The sequence below is a fragment of the Podarcis pityusensis genome (genome assembly GCF_964106645.2).
Source record: "Podarcis pityusensis genome assembly, chromosome: 8".
Classification (NCBI taxonomy): Eukaryota; Metazoa; Chordata; class Lepidosauria; order Squamata; family Lacertidae; genus Podarcis; species Podarcis pityusensis.
This window is the reverse complement of record NC_138033.1, coordinates 83142854-83158140: the sequence shown is the minus strand read 5'-3', so window position 1 is coordinate 83158140 and position 15287 is coordinate 83142854. Positions and strand designations below refer to the sequence as shown.

At 52.3% G+C, this 15287-nt stretch overlaps 2 protein-coding genes and 1 long non-coding RNA gene across 7 annotated transcripts in view; 2 read left to right on the top strand and 1 right to left on the bottom strand.

The window, feature by feature from the left end:
• Positions 1 to 120: 120 nt before the first annotated feature.
• On the top strand, positions 121 to 7680 carry LOC308483550 (interleukin-1 receptor antagonist protein-like). Of its 2 annotated transcripts, XM_081017628.1 has the most exons (5): positions 121 to 2372; positions 3094 to 3139; positions 4001 to 4089; positions 5257 to 5381; positions 6578 to 7680. In XM_081017628.1, exons 1-5 carry the CDS (start codon positions 2333 to 2335, stop codon positions 6788 to 6790), a joined length of 513 nt encoding a protein of 170 aa, XP_080873754.1. In that variant the 5' UTR covers positions 121 to 2332; the 3' UTR covers positions 6791 to 7680. The 2 variants fall into 2 exon arrangements, with proteins under 2 accessions (XP_080873754.1, XP_080873753.1); XM_081017627.1 differs by having other exon boundaries at positions 122 to 3139.
• A 344-nt stretch (positions 7681 to 8024) lies between these two features.
• On the bottom strand, positions 8025 to 14673 carry LOC308483583. The gene is made up of 2 exons (XR_013989703.1): positions 14424 to 14673; positions 8025 to 11363 (listed from the first exon to the last, which is right to left on the bottom strand). It is a non-coding gene; the product is annotated as an uncharacterized lncRNA (long non-coding RNA).
• Positions 11622 to 15287, top strand: part of PSD4 (pleckstrin and Sec7 domain containing 4) — a 31275-nt gene continuing 27609 nt past the window's right edge. Inside the window, exon 1 of one of the 4 annotated variants that reach the window (XM_081017324.1) lies at positions 11622 to 12876. The gene's annotated coding sequence lies outside the window, so the exon portion shown is untranslated. Of the gene's footprint in view, positions 13216 to 13447; positions 14024 to 14157; positions 14311 to 15287 lie in introns of those variants that run through there. The other 3 variants (XM_081017323.1, XM_081017321.1, XM_081017322.1) reach the window with 3 other exon arrangements.

Sequence of the window (15287 nt, the reverse complement as noted above, 5' to 3'; positions counted from 1 at the left end):
GCATGCGCCGAGGCTGCCTCCCCCACCCGCCGGAGGTGGAAACAGCGCCGAGTGCTGCGCATGCGCCGAAGGGGAAAATAGCGCCGGTCAGGTGACTCGGCCCGACGGAGGAGGCTGCGCGTGCGCAGAAAGCCTGGGGAGGCTTGCCCTTCCCGGAAGCCCGAACGGAAGAGGCCGCAAGGAGGAAGGGCTCCCGCGTGGTCATCGAGCCCAACCCCAAGGCTGGGAGGGAGCCTCCTCGGGGCCCTTTTAACCCCTGTATGGAGCAGGAGGAGGACTGAGGCCTCTAGATGGGAGAACTAAACGGGCATCTGGTCATAGCTGTCAACTTTTCCCTTTTCTTGCGAGGAATCCTATTCGGAATAAGGGAATTTCCCTTAAAAAATGGGAAAAGTTGACAGCTATTCATCCAGTCCGGCATTTCCTCCTGCTGCCCTTCCGCCTGGGCAGGACTGAGCGAGAGGCGCAGCCGCCCAGTGCGAGGCAGATGCCACCAGCTGCTTTGGAGTTTACTGATCATTTACTAGCAGAAAAATAACACTGAATCCCAGAATATTTAAATGTTGGGGGAGTGGGGGTGGGGAACACACATTCCCCATCAGGCACGCATATATTCCGGCATTTGAAGACCGCTGGCGTGCCTTCCGTTTAATCAGGGCTTCTCCGGCAGTTTTTCCTGCCTTGCAGGGGATTGGGCCAGGTGGCTCCAGCTCTACAATTCTTTGATTCTCCAGGTTAAGGCGAAGCTGGCTCCTTCCAACCATTCCGCCTGGTTTTCTAGCCAGCCCCCTCACTCTCCTGGCTGCCCTCCTCTGTACATGCTGCAGTGGACCCAGTAGGCTCTTGAAACGTGGCACTCAGAAGGTGTACTCCAGATGCGGCCAGAGCAATGTGGAATTGAGTAGGACTGGTTGCTTCCTGTTATCTAAAAGCCTCGGTTTCTGTTAACACGATTAGCATAACCACTACTGGATTGTGTTCAGCTGGTGACACACACCAAAAGTGACCACAGACGTGCATAATTTTTTTATGGGGGCTGGACATGCGTTGCACAACATCTTGCAGCCATGCGTTCCTGAATACGGACAAGTCTTATTGGAAATGATCTCATTTCCTCATACCTCAGCTTGTGTCCATAGGAGACCATTTCCTACACGATTCTGGTGTATGAGTAAGCATCATGTACCCTTTCAACGTAAGCCAATCTGAAGTTCCTTTTTTCTCAGAATAGCAGCTTCCTCTTCACTTGAGACAAGCTGTCCTGGGTAAACATAACTTGCTTCAGTCATTTATATATCAAACTACAGAAAGCTTAAAAAATAGCTATATTTTGGAAGTGGTCTAGTACTGCCAGAGAGTCCAAGCCTGGCCAAGGGGACTCAGTGATGCACACTGTGTCCTTAGTCACCCAGTCAATGCACACTGCCCACCACACACAGCCAGTCACAGATGGATGTACACAAAAAGTGCCAACAGAGCATGATGCTGTAAACAAGCCCACATGAAGCTGCTGATTCCTCCCAAGCACCCCAAGTTCAGAATCAGAATTGTGCAATGCAGGAATCTCAACTAAAGCATCCATAACAAATGATCAACCTCTGCTACAAACCTCGCAGGAAGGAAAGTCCACCACCGTTCCACTGATAGCTCTTACTGTCAGAAAGTTCTTCCTAATGCTTAGTTGGAATTTCCTTTCTTGTAACTTGAATCCATTGGTTCGAGTCCCACCCTCCAGAACAGGTTTGCTCCATCTTTCGTGTGACAGCCCTTTAGGCATTTGTCTATAATACCATATTAGTCTCCATAATATCTTATTATGTCCCAAACACACTCAGCTCTCACCAGCACCCCTACAACCATACACAGAGCAAGGAACAACCATCACACTGGGAGATGCTGAAGGAAGATTTCTTGCAAGCATGGAAGGAGATACAGATAAAAATAGCAGAGCAGTTCAGAGCAGGGACGGAATACCCCCTTTCTGACACTCCACAAAACAGCCCCATAAGCTCTACCATGAACAGCAGGCAACTCCTCCACTGCTGGATTTAGGGTGATCTGGGCAATTCCCCCCATAAAGGTTGCAGAGCTGAAGGGGTGCAAAATTGAGAAGATCCATAATCAAGCAGCAGTTCCTAACACTGCAAAGGGCCACTCAAGGTTTGGGGAATGACTCGAGAGAGCTTTGTCTCAAGATGCAATTATCTCTTGCATATTTCGTGATTACACTTTTCTGTCGACACCATCCCAAGCCTGGCCACGCCTCCTAAAAGTGCTCCATAAATAGCTGGGGTGAGGCCCACAAGGCCACCCAGGCACCAGGATTGAAACCATGTGTGACCAGCAGGAGCAGGAACCCTCCAACTTTGCTGGTACAGTATGGCGTGCTTTAGTGTACTCGAGTGTTGCCTCTTTTCTAACTTTGGTCATTTGCAAGACACCAAGTCAAGGGAGCAAGACCAACTGCTTCTCATTCTCGCCTTGTGGTGAATTGGTTCATTCTGTAAGCGGAAATGCCGGAACAGGGTGGTTGGGTAGCAGAGTGCAGAAACTGGGACCGTCGGTGAGCCTATTTTAAACAAAGAGAGACCAGCTGTTGCTTTGAGATTTGAGATAATGCTCTGCTCAGATGGGGTTGCTGGCTGCAGCTCTTATCGAGGAATTGAGTCTTTGCTTTCTTTTGAAGAGTGAAGCATTTGGAGTATCTGTATTCCCTGCTATGGGCATGATTTAAAAATGCGTCAGGGTTTCTTGTCACTCTGTTTATGTGTTACTCTTTCCTCCCCTTTGCACGTAGCAAGAGGAAGGAGCTTCTGCTGTCATTTTAGGGAACTTTAGTTTCAGCGTCCAAAGTTGCGACATGAATTGCAACATGCAAAAGAGCTGCTGGAAATCCTGGGACCCAACCACAGAATTAATTACAGTGTCTAGCAATCATGTACATTCCCACCCAGTGGTTGTCAAGGGATCTATAAAAAGGGACCAGCCTCACTGGTCAAGCAGAGCTACCAGGTAATGCCTGATTTAGAATGGAGTCTCACAAATACCCTGGAAGTCACATCCTTCTCTTCCTCCTTTCTGTTCTCTGTCCAGATGGGGAGAAGAAGGTCTTTGCCCAGGCAGCCGTCTTCAGGTCCAGGTAAGTGCCCTGGGCCCAGTTGTGTACAGGTGGTTTCAATGGCAGAGTGGGTGCTGCTTCGTAAGTGGCAAATGTAACTTGGGAGGGAGAGGGTGCTAACTGGATGCTTGTGAGAATACAGAAACTTCTGTGCCCACCGGAAAACTTCTCTGTCCTGGGACTTCCTAGTCAAAGCTGTTCCAGCCTCCGCAAACTGGATAGAAACAGCAAACCCTGTACATTTGACAATGCCCGATTTCTGCTTTTTTGCCTGCAATCAGGTGTCGCTCTTAAGACCAAACAAGCTTCTCATCAAAGTAGATGAGTATTGGGTCTTGCAGCTAGTGAAGAGTGTGAAAGGGAATCTCTCGTCTCATGGGATGGATTGACAACACACCTTCCCTCCCCATTCACACTGCCCAATGCAAGAACACAGCTCTATTTTATCACATTATGAATGCAGGGTGTTTCTTTGCAGTCCAGTTTTGCATCTGATTTTCTTCTGGCGAGTTTGAGGTTGCCTGGCAATGCTGCCAGTACAAGGGGTTGGGGAGGCAAGTCTGATGAGTCAAAGGGGAGAGGAGTTGCTGGGGGTGATGAACCGCTGCCGTTCTGCCTAGAAAGGGACAAGCATCGCCCTGGCCAGGATCTTTGGCATTGCCAGTCTTGGCAGGTTTTGTAAATGGCACGCTGTGCCTGTAGAGCCAGGTATGGGCAATGAGGTGTCCATGCTGATTGGTCAATTCTGAGGCAGCTCAGTCCTCTGTGCATGCTTGCACACCTAAAGATCTGGATAATGCTGAGGATTATACTAACAGTTTTGTGGCAGGTGAGAGAAAAGGGAAAGATTTTTCTTGTAAAGGCAGCCTTGTTTGTTTTCAGAATCTGGGATGTCAACCAGAAGTCCCTCTACCTCCAGAACAATGAGCTGGTAGCTGGATACCTGCAAGGGCCCGATTCTGCCCTGGAAGGTGAGTCTGCAGAGTTTTGCTTTCCTGAAGCTTACAGGCTGGTGGGAGAATAACTATTCCTCATGGGTTGGATGTGACCCATATTGTGGACACAACAAATGCCTCCCTCCCACCGGGCAGACAGGACCTGGGGTTGGACCACTTGGGGAGCCTGGAACATAGCTGTGATTCCCTCATTGCAAGGGCTTGTACCCTTTAAATTCTATGATTTCTCAAAGGGAGGCATGCAACTTTCTCCTTCCATCAGCACAGCCTGTTCTTTTCCTTCTGCGTTGGTGCTGCCCTCGATTGCCTGCCTGGCACAGAACGTGTCTGTGTGTGTGCCCATGTGTGCACCACTGTGTGCTCCTGCCTCCACCATTGCTTCCCTCTCCTGCAGACTTTCCCCTGCGCTCATTCTCACACTCTTGTTCTGCCCCTTCACCGCTTCTGCCACCCCAACTTCTACCTCGATCATCAGCTCTGGATTTCTCTTATGGGCTCCCGTGTCTTGGCATCAGTCACTGGGAAAGGAAACTGGACGCCCTTCTTTTCCCTGGCTGTGGCCCTCTAAGCTAAAGGCAGGTTGTGTATGCAAGGCCACCACCATCCTGGGCTTGAAGGTTGTCCCCCCACCTCCCTCCAGGTCAGCAAAAGAGGCAAGGGTAGACCACACCCTCGTCCTCTGACTGCTAAAAGGTAAAGGGACCCCTGACCATTAGGTCCAGTCGTGACCGACTCTGGGGTTGCAGCGCTCATCTCGCTTTATTGGCCGAGGGAGCCGGCATACAGCTTCCAGGTCATGTGGCCAGCATGACTAAGCCGCTTCTGGCGAACCAGAGCAGCGCATGGAAACGCCATTTACCTTCCCACCGGAGTGGTACCTATTTATCTACTTGCACTTTGATGTGCTTTTCAACTGCTAAGTTGGCAGGAGCAGGGACCGAGCAACGGGAGCTCACCCCGTCGCGGGGATTCGAACCACCAACCTTCCGATCGGCAAGCCCTAGGCTCTGTGGTTTAACCCACAGCGCCACCCGCATCCCTCCTCTGACTGCTACTGAGCCCCTAACCCTGACATCACCCATTATTATGACTCCTGGGAATGCCCTCACACCTGCAGCGTCTCTACTGGGATTCCCCGCAGGAGGCCAACAAACTCTCTCACCTACTCTTTCCCATCCCTAGAGAAGATCTACTGGATTCACAACCGGGCCTTTGACCACGAGAAGTTCTCCATCATCTTGAGCATTCAGGACGGGAAGAGGTGCCTGGCCTGCTCCTCTGGCGCCTGGCCTGCACTGCAGCTTGAGGTGAGGAGAGGCAGTTTGGCATCCCCGTAGGATGTGCTCGCAGAGGGGGCGGGAAGCCTCACCATAAATCCTCCTCCTGCTACATGCCAGCTTAAGAGCAGAGAGCCAGGCATGGGTGGCGGGAGCAGGAAGGACTCTACTCTTCAGCGGCAGACTGGCCTTGGAAAGAGTCTGGGTAGCTGCTACCTGACAAGTCCATGCCTTTACATCAGGCACCCCCAAACTCGTCCCTCCAGATGTTTTGGGACTACAACTCCCATCATCCCTTTCTAACAGGACCAGTGGTCAGGGATGATGGGAACTGTAGTCCCAAAACATCTGGAGGGACGAGTTTGGGGGTGCCTGCTTTACATGGAGAGGGCCATTGCAGCAGCTAGACTGGTGACTGGTAGCGGCCGCCGGGACCACATAACACCAGTCCTGAGAGACCTGCATTGGCTCCCAGTACGTTTCTGAGCACAATTCAAAGTGTTGGTGCTGAAATTTAAAGCCCTAAATGGCCTCGGTCCAGTATACCTGAAGGAGCGTCTCCACCCCCATCGTTCTGCCCGGACACTGAGGTCCAGCGCCGAGGGCCTTCTGGCGGTTCCCTCATTGCGAGAAGTGAGTTTACAGGGAACCAGGCAGAGGGCCTTTTCGGTAGTGGCGCCCGCCCTGTGGAACGCCCTCCCTTTAGATGTGAAGGAAATAAGTAGCTATCTTATTTTTAAAAGACATCTGAAGGCAGCCCTGTTTAGGGAAGTTTTTAATATTTAATGCTGTATTGTTTTTAACACTCGATTGGGAGCCGCCCAGAGTGGCTGGGGAAACTCAGCCAGATGGGCGGGGTATAAATAGTAAATTATTATTATTATTATTAGCCATGATAGGTCTGCTCTGCCTCCACAGTTGGAGGCAAAAATGCTTCTGAATTACTATTTGCTGGCAACCACAGGATGGGAGAGGGCTCTTGCGGTCGAATCCTGTTTGCGGGCATTCAATTGGGGCACCTGGTTGGCCTCTGCGAGAACACGATGCTGGGCCACGAGGGACACAGGCCTGATCCAGCAGGTTCTTATGTTCTGTCTTCCTTAGGAGCTCTCTCTTGCCCCTCACTAGTCAGGGGGGCGCTAGCCCAAAGCAGACAGGGGTCAGCCGCCTCCTCCCTTTGCCTGCCTCCCTCCCTCACCAGATCACTATTCTCTCCTCCTCCTCAGACCGTGAACATCACAGATCTGCCCAAAGGCGGCAGGAAGGAGTCCAGCCGCTTCACCTTCTTCTCCTCTAACAAAGACGGGGCTTGGCGGTTTGAGTCGGCGGCCCATCCCGGCTGGTTCCTGTGCACCGCTTCCAGAGCCAACGAACCTCTCGGCCTCACGCAGCTCCCGGGACCCTCTCATGTGGTGGACTTTTATTTCCAACCCTGCTGAGCCTTGAGGGGCACCCCCCGCCCCCAGACCTGCCCAAGTGCCTAGCACAGCTGCACCGAGGGGTCCTGAGGCACCTGGGAGGATTCCCAAACCGCCTCTCTCTTTTTTTCCTCCTCTCTCAGCCATCCTAGCCCTACCACCCTCATCAAAAGTGGACGCTTTCGGATGGAGCAGCTCTAAAGGTGGCCGAGTGTGGAGAGGCCTCCGGACATCCCTCTCAGCCATCATGGGGTCCACTCCAGGCAGGTCATTAAGGGGAAACAAGTAGCCTCACAAGATCCAGCACTTCGTATCCAGGTAGATGCCCCTGGGACGAAGCCTCAGGCTGTGTGTGAATAGCCCCGCTTCCCCCAGCTGATTGCCTCCAGCACTAATCCTGCCACCCCTGAACACGCAGCTTCCCTTCTGAAGCCACACTGTGCCGTACAGCCATGGTTTCTGTGGCATGGCTGAGATCTCCAGTGAGGTCACTGTGGGTCTTCAAATTTTCTGCCTTTAAATTCCCCTCCACTGGACTCATAAGGAGAAAAGATCTGGGGCATCAGGACTTGAACATAATATTTGTTTCAAAAGAAATTAGCAGAACGTGAAGAACTCGGTTAAAATGAAGGGTGGGCCTTCTGCTGGGCTTGTGACCCCACCCCCACCCCCAGTCGTGCCACTGAGCAGCGTTTGGGCAGGCAGATCACCTGTGGACACAGCCCTGAGCAGATTCTGCACGTCTTTTAAGATGCCGAAAGATGCTGCCTCTCTGGAAATTTTGCTCTCGTTTTTATTATGTTTAACGTGTTTATGTATAATCTTGCATTCGTATGTTTTGAACTGCCCTGAGATCTACAATATGAAGGGTGCTGTACAAATGTTATTAATAAATAAATAATATAAATGAAGGAATCTGGTATTATTTATCTACAAGTTGCTTGGGGGTGGGGGACGACATTGCAGGACAACCATAAGAGAGAACCACTGCAAGGAAGTTGAAGACCCCACCTCACAACAATAGCAGGAGTCTGAAATATATTTCCCGGGGCACCTGAAAACGGGTAGCTATGACATTTTAACTGTTGATGATGCATGCACATCTTTGATTTCCTTCTTTTGTGACCTTTTAAAACAACATTACATTGATTATCGTGAATTATGGATACAATCCATCTGTGATGCTTGAAGATGGTTCTTTAATGTTCTTGTGTGTGTTTGTGTGTTGCGTCGCTCGGAGAAATGGAAGCATGGCTAACCATTCATTCATAAATTTACTTGTATGCCACTTTACTACACACATCATGCTCAAAGCGGCTTACAACCCCAAAAATATGCATTTCAAAATCAAGCAATGCAGAAAACAATGTCATTATAATGGAATAAAACAACACAAGAAGAAACAGAACAACATTCCAACACTGTTACACCATTACATCAACACCCAACAGCAAAAATAACAAGGGAGCTGCAGTTTCACCTCGGTCCTACCAGCTCCTTGGCTTCCCAGGGCCCTCCTCATCCAGAAAACACAGGAACCCTATTTTCCATTCTCCGGGATCTCGGCAACCTTTCTGCTGCAACCTGTTCCTGCCCTCCCAGCCTTTGGCTCCGGAGCCCTGGCCAAGAGCGAAGCCTCCTCTTGCGCCTGGGGACTCCACTGCCGTCAAACCTGTCCTGCCGCCTGACACGCTCCTCCTTCCCTCCGCGACAGCTTTCTGCATTCCTTCTCGCTCCATCTTCAGCAGTCCTTGGGGGTGTGTGCTTCCTCACAGCACACCTGACCCTGTTGGGACTCCAAACTCCCCTGGATGTTTGCACTGGGACTCTGCAGTTTCTCACCATGAAATAATGGGTAAGGAGGAGAATTGGGGTGGTGGGGGTGGTCCTTGCTGGGGTCCCTGGTAAAGAAAGGGGGAGGGGGCTTCCTGATTCAAAGGAAGGGGGAGTGAGGGTCCCCCCGTTGCCTAAAGCCGGCTCCCTGAGCAAAACCCTCCTTAAGGGCAAGGGAGTGAGTCCTCTTACTGTTTACCCGAGTGGAAGGTTCAAATGAGCTTGGCCTGCCTTCCTTGCCCTGATGGGGCAGCAATACTTGAGACGGAACCCCTCCCTTTGAAAACATCCCCTTGCCCCCCCACTGTTAGCTGTAATACAGTGGTACTTCGGGTTACATACGCTTCGGGTTACATATGCTTCGGGTTACAGACTCCGTTAACCCAGAAATATTGAAGAACTTTGCTTCAGGATGAGAGCAGAAATCGTGCTCCGGCGGCAGCAGGATGCCCCATTAGCTAAAGTGGTGCTTCAGGTTAAGAACAGTTTCAGGTTAAGAACGGACCTCCAGAACGAATTAAGTACTTAACCCGAGGTACCACTGTACTTCTCTTTCAACAGCTTCCCACACTTTTATTCATTTCCTGTGAGAAGAAGCAGAGGCCTTGTATGATGGACTAAGCAGAAGGGCCACTGTCGGCTGCTGCCTAGAAGTCAAAGCCCCCTGTCTAGGGGTTGGGGTCTCCCCTTGCAGACCCTCCCTATTTTCCAGGGACAGTCCCAGATTTCAGGGAGACAGCCACCAAGTTCTAGGCTTACACAGCCCAGGAAAGGAAGAGAAAAATAATAATTATCAAAAACAGGAGTAAAAGCAGCAACAGCACACAAACCCAAAACATCCCTGGAAAGACCCCCACAGCCCACCAACTGGGGGATGTGCTGGCAATGACACCCACATGCCAGAGGGTGTCCTGCCACTTCCCAAAGCTGGTGGCTTTGGAGTACAGTGGTACCTTGGGTTAAGAACTTAATTTGTTCTGGAGGTCTGTTCTTAACCTGAAACTGTTCTTAACCTGAAGCACCACTTTAGCAGGGCCTCCCGCTGCTGCCGCATCACCGGAACGCAATTTCTTTTCTCATCCTGAAGCAAAGTTCTTAACCCGAGGTACTATTTCTGCGTTAGCGGAGTCTGTAACCTGAAGCGTATGTAACCTGAAGCGTATGTAACCCAAGGTACCACTGTATATACTCGCACTCTTAAGACAGGAACATAGAACACTGACTCGAATCAAGTCGGACCACTGGCCCATCGAGTTCAGTACTGGCAGCACCTCTCCAGGGTCTCTTCCAGCCCCACCTGGTACTCTGCCACGGAGCCCTTGGAAGATTCACTGATCTGCTTAAAACATGTATCTATCAACATATAGAATAAGAGAACAAGAAGAACGTACGTTTAAAGAAGATTGGAAAATGTTTATTGAATATGTGGGGGGGGGGAATCGTGTACACTTGAAAACGTTGGCAGCAATGAGATAAATTCAACAGTGTAAAGACGTTTTGATGGATGTAATAATGGAGTACTGAATGGTTTAGTTTATATAAAATATGCAGGGATTTATGTTATGCAAAATGAACCATGGAAAGAGAAGGAGGGAAGTAATTGATATTTTAAGGTTGTTTAAATGAATATTCTCTAAATTGAAAAACAGGAAATTTAACAAAAATTATATATATAATATTATAATATAAAATATATCTATCACTTTTCCTCGTAAAAATAATCCCAGAGTAGTGCACATAAAGAATTAAAACAGCAGTGTAGTAAAATACAGAAATTATCCACGGTAAAAGTAAAGGTAAAGGGACCCCTGACTGTTAGGTCCAGTCGCGGACGACTCTGGGATTGCAGTGCTCATCTCGCTTTACTGGCCAAGGGAGCCGCCGTACAGCTTCCGGGTCATGTGGCCAGCATGACTAAGCCGCTTCTGGCAAACCAGAGCAGCGCACGGAAACGCCGTTTACCTTTCCGCCGGAGCAGTACCTATTTATCTACTTGCACTCTGATGTGCTTTCTAACTGCTAGGTGGGCAGGAGCAGGGACCGAGCAACGGGAGCTCACCCCGTCGCGGGGATTCAAACCGCCGACCTTCTGATTGGCAAGTCCTAGGCTCTGTGGTTTAACCCACAGTGCCACCCGCGTCCCATCCACGGTAGAGATTTTTAATTTTATTAATCTCTTATTTATCTACGGTAGAGATTAATAAAATTAAAAAGCATTACCGCAAAAATCTTAGCATTAGAAGCCAGCAAGATAAAATCGCATTCCTGATTCTTATTGCCCTGGTGTCCCCTGCTTTTCCTCCTCCCAGGCTCAGACCTCATTCTTGCCTCATTTTGGGGGGGGGGGGAGCTTGAGCCTGCTTAAGAGGGAGGGGCTCTGGCCTCCATCCCTCTTCCTCCACTGCTGGCTCCGCTGACAGTGAGAAAGACCCTTTGTTCATTATTAATCTTTGCCCACAGCACTGGCAAGCAGGGAGAGCTTGTGGGGGCTCAGGGCAGCCGTGCCACTCACCACCTGGCAAAGGCCCCCTGGCAGCAGCAGCCGCTCAGCTTCTCTGCCCAATGCCTCTTTCTCGAAGGTGGGAAGAGAGGTCACCATGCACTGTGCGGCTTCTGTTGTGCCTTCCCAGCTGCGGCTTCCTCTGGAGGCCGCAGCAGCTGCACGCTTGTGGCGAGAGCGATGCCAGGATCCTGCCGTGGATGAGAAATCACCAACATCCTTCCCTGTCCTGTTCTGTTCTTTCGTAGGCATGCAGATTCTCTGCGAGAGGGAAGAAACTACGAAGCTCATTCAAAAGAGGCGAAACAGGATCAAATGACCGAGTGTGACCAAGGGGACAGGAGAGTCTTGTGAAAAGACAAACCATCCGGAGCAGAAATATTCAAGGAGGACTATACACACCAACTCCTGCCGTGAATTTTGCCACAGACCTATCTGACCCATCTGGACCATCTAAGACCTGGACGGAGGAACTTGGCTGGCAAAACGGGAGGTGAGTTGGCAGGGCACCAGCTCAGTTTCGGGGGGTGGGGCGAGTCTTGCTGTGGCTGCAGACCATTTTTTAAGAGCATCAGATTACTACACTCACTGTCTCCCCTGCCAATCTTGCCTGGCTGTGACTGTCAAACTTGGATACTTCCCAAAATGAAAAACAGGCGAGTTTAAGCAAAAGGTGCAACCACTCTGTCAGGCCTGGCATCGATGGATGAATCTCTCCTGCGATACACAGCACCTACAAGGACTCTCCGATCCCGATCAGAACCATGCAGTTTGCGTGCGAGTTCAAAGACTCCTTTCCCCTCGCAATGCAACCCAATCTGGGTCCCAAGGCTGCTAGCCAGGGAAGAAAAACAAAGCTGCAACATGGCCCGTCACGTGATCTGTGCACTTTGTCCCCGAGCGTGTGATGCGGTTTGGCTTAACGCTAAGCAGGTTGCGTGAGGGCCTCAGGAGGCCCAGTGCCAGCCCAGAAGGACCCTCCCTTTCTGCAAAGGCAATTGGGATACTGACCGCTTTAATAGGGGAACGGCCATATAGATCACTGGCAGAGCGGCTGCCTTGCAGGCAAAAGGTTTCAGGTTCAGTGGCATCTCCAGGGGGGGCTAGGTCTGAAACCCTGGAGAGCAGCTGCCAATTAGTGTAGGCAACACTGAGCTAGATGGACCAGTGGTTTGGTTCAGTATAAAGGCACCTTCCTATGTTCCTTTCATTGTTCTACGGCTTCTTAGTGCAGTTGCTCACATGGGATGTGACCACTGCAAACAAAAACTTAAAACCAGAGCTTGTTTCTGCTGCCCACCCCCTCACTTCCACAGTCCAAGATGGCTCACAGCACCACCTGCAGCAGGGACTTTGGTGGGAGGGTGGCTGGCCACTGCATGGTACCCATGTTGCTTCTCTGGGGTGACTCAGTCTGCTGTTTTCCAGTGCAGGGGGGTCTGAAAGCACCCTGGAGGCGGTTTTTCCCCAGTGCAATTGGAAAGAGGGGAGGGCAATCATGAATCAGTTGCTTGCCTTCCCCTCTGGGCGCCCTCTTCTCGCTGGGTGACCTTGGCAGAGGATGAAAAGGCACATCCTTCGGGCCAACGATTTTTTGTTGTGTCCCTGCAAGGAGGAGGGCCCCTCAGCCCCCAAAAGAGCAGTCTGACAGTTACTTCCTGAGACGGGTGCTGACGGTGAGTGTAGACTTGCAGGCAAACAGGAAGCAGCAAGTTTGCCCCATCTTTCTTGCTCAGGAAATGGACACAAGCCCTGGGCAACAGGCAGCTGTTGGGTAAGTCTGTGTTGAAACTTCCCCATCCGTTACCTAGAGCTGGGGGGTGCGGGGTGGGAAAGTAGCTCTGATGGCTGAAGCCCTCCCTGGGCAGGTCCAGGGTTGAGCCCCACTGCGGGGAGCTGGGACCACTGTCCTGGAGATCCGAAGGACAGGTCGTTCTGCCCCTCCCAGGGGATGTTGCAGGGTCAGTTCTACATCCCTCCCACTGCCCAGGGCTGGGCTGGCGTTGTGCAGTGACAGAGTGGGTGCAAAGTGCTTCTGGGGCACCCCATAGCGGAGGCAGCCCGAAGGATTCAGCTGGATCTAGTTCTGTGCCAGTGGGCAATGAACACAGAGGTGAGTGATCCCCACCCTGCCCCTCTCCACAGGCCCACCTGGAAAACATCTGAATGAGAACCAAATTTGGCAAAACCTCTCTAATATGTCTTGTTTTCACAATAATTCATTTTGGTACAGTTGCTTTTTTAATGGATCTTTTCAATAAGCTAACTGAAACTTCACATTATTGAGGAAATTATTATTATTATTATTATTATTATTATTAGCCCCCCTCCCTTGGCTTGGTACCCTGTTTGGGGGGGGGGGCGACTGGCCACACCATCCTAAACCCTGTGCTGTTGTCTGGGATCCTTGCGGAAACAGCTGCCCAGAACCTGCCCCACTTCTCTCAAGGGGGAAAAGGCCAGGCTGGGGGCAGCTGGGGGCTAGAGATGAGATCCCCCAGTGAACCAGGCAAAACGGCTGCATCCTGACTGCTCTCTCGGGAAAGGGCAGAGAAGGGCTTCCTAGGCTGCCTCGAGCCCTGCTGATGTGGAGGGGGCTGCTGCCGTGCCAAAAGCCGCCCCGCGGAGACGGCTCGGGCGCAAGAGGCCACCTGCTCCGGGCTAGCTCCTTGGCGCAAAGGGCCCGTCCCCAACCTGCGCAAAGGTGCCCTCGGGTCCGGGCCGCGAAGCCTCCGCGGAGTGAGAGCAACCGGGCCCCAGCCAAGCTCGGCCGACGCCGCCTCCCGGAGGCAGGAAGGCCAGGCGACCGGGCGCGCGGGGAATGCGGCTGCGGCCCTGGCTGTGGCCCGGCGGGGAGGGCTCCCGTCGCCAGTCCCGCCCGACGAGCAGGAAAGGCGGAGCGGAGCCGGGCGCGCGGTCGGGTAAGTGCGGCCGGGCGCGGGGCTCCGGCCGGAGCGAGCCGATGGGAAGGGGCAGCTCGGATCGGACGGCCCCGGAAGGGAAGCGGGCCGGGCGGGCGGGCTCCCCTGGCGGGGCTGGGAGCGGCCTTGGCCGAGGGAAGGAGACTGGCGGCCCCGACGGAGGGGGACTTTGGCCGGGGAGCAGCTGCCGCCTCCGCGCGCGGCGCCCCCGAGCGCGGCCCGGGTGGAGGCAGCTGGAGGGCGGAGGCTCCTCGCAGGTAGACTCTTCCTGCCCTGGGAAGCCCGAGGTGAGGACTCGGAGCCCAGTTTCTTTTCCAAAAGCCGCTTCCGGAACCGAGCAGCTTGGAAACGGGGTCCCCCCCCTACCCTTCGGGCAGCCGGTTTCCAAGCGCCAGCCTACCTGCCTGGTTTTCCCTAGTGGGAAGGCCACCTGCGCCGCGGGTCGAGTTGCGCCGATTCCCCGCCTGGGTGGGAATGCCCGCCTGCCTGCCTCCCTTCCCGGCGCCCCTGGCCCCTTTCCCACGTGCTCCCTTCCGCAATCGGAGGAGACGCCGCCCTTCTTAAAGAACAAGGAGGCTGGCCGGGCAGGGTCACGCAGCTGGGCCTCGCCAGGTGTTTTGGAGCACAAGCGGCCAGAAGAGCATCATGGGGCGGGGGGCGATGGGAGTTGTGGTCCGAAACACCGGGGAGGGCGCCAGCTTGGGGGAAAAGGGGGTTGTTTATTTGGAAATCGCCAGCAAGGCTCTCTTACAAGTCAAAAGGCAATAAAGCAACAAAGGCAGCTCCTGTGTGCCAAACACCCGAAAACCAAAAACGACCAAATTAAAGCAAACTCGTAAAGTTCAGAAGAATGGGTTACATAATAGTCAAGGCTGGCTATCACTGCCTGCTGGAATCTCAGGGCGAACAAACAGGTGCTTGCCTGGCACTGAAATGTCATAGTTGATGCCTGGCAAGCCTTCCTGAGGAGGGTCTTCGATAGTGAGCCCCCTCCCTGCTCCCCACTCACTTAAGGTTGTGCACCAGGGAGGTTTGGCCTTGAGGCTGGTTGCTGGGATGAAAGGTGATGAAAGGGATGAAAGGAACCAGAGTGATTAGCCATCCAGGACCCCCTAGTTATCCGCCGGCTCTCTGAATTGTGCCCAGAAATGGAACTGCACTCGGTGCTGTTCTTTAAGTACTGATGGGATGGGATCCGTATAGCTAGTCCCCATTAGCAACCTAATTTGGGGCAGAGATATGGTGTATAAATTCTTAAAATACT

Bases quoted from the DNA above. Each gene is read 5' to 3' on its own strand.
- LOC308483550 (XM_081017627.1), top strand. From the start codon at position 3,030: ATGGAGTCTCACAAATACCCTGGAAGTCACATCCTTCTCTTCCTCCTT. The intron at 3,140-4,000 runs GTAAGTGCCCTG...GTTTGTTTTCAG, and splicing joins GCAGCCGTCTTCAGGTCCAG to AATCTGGGATGTCAACCAGA. The intron at 5,382-6,577 runs GTGAGGAGAGGC...CCTCCTCCTCAG, and splicing joins GGCCTGCACTGCAGCTTGAG to ACCGTGAACATCACAGATCT.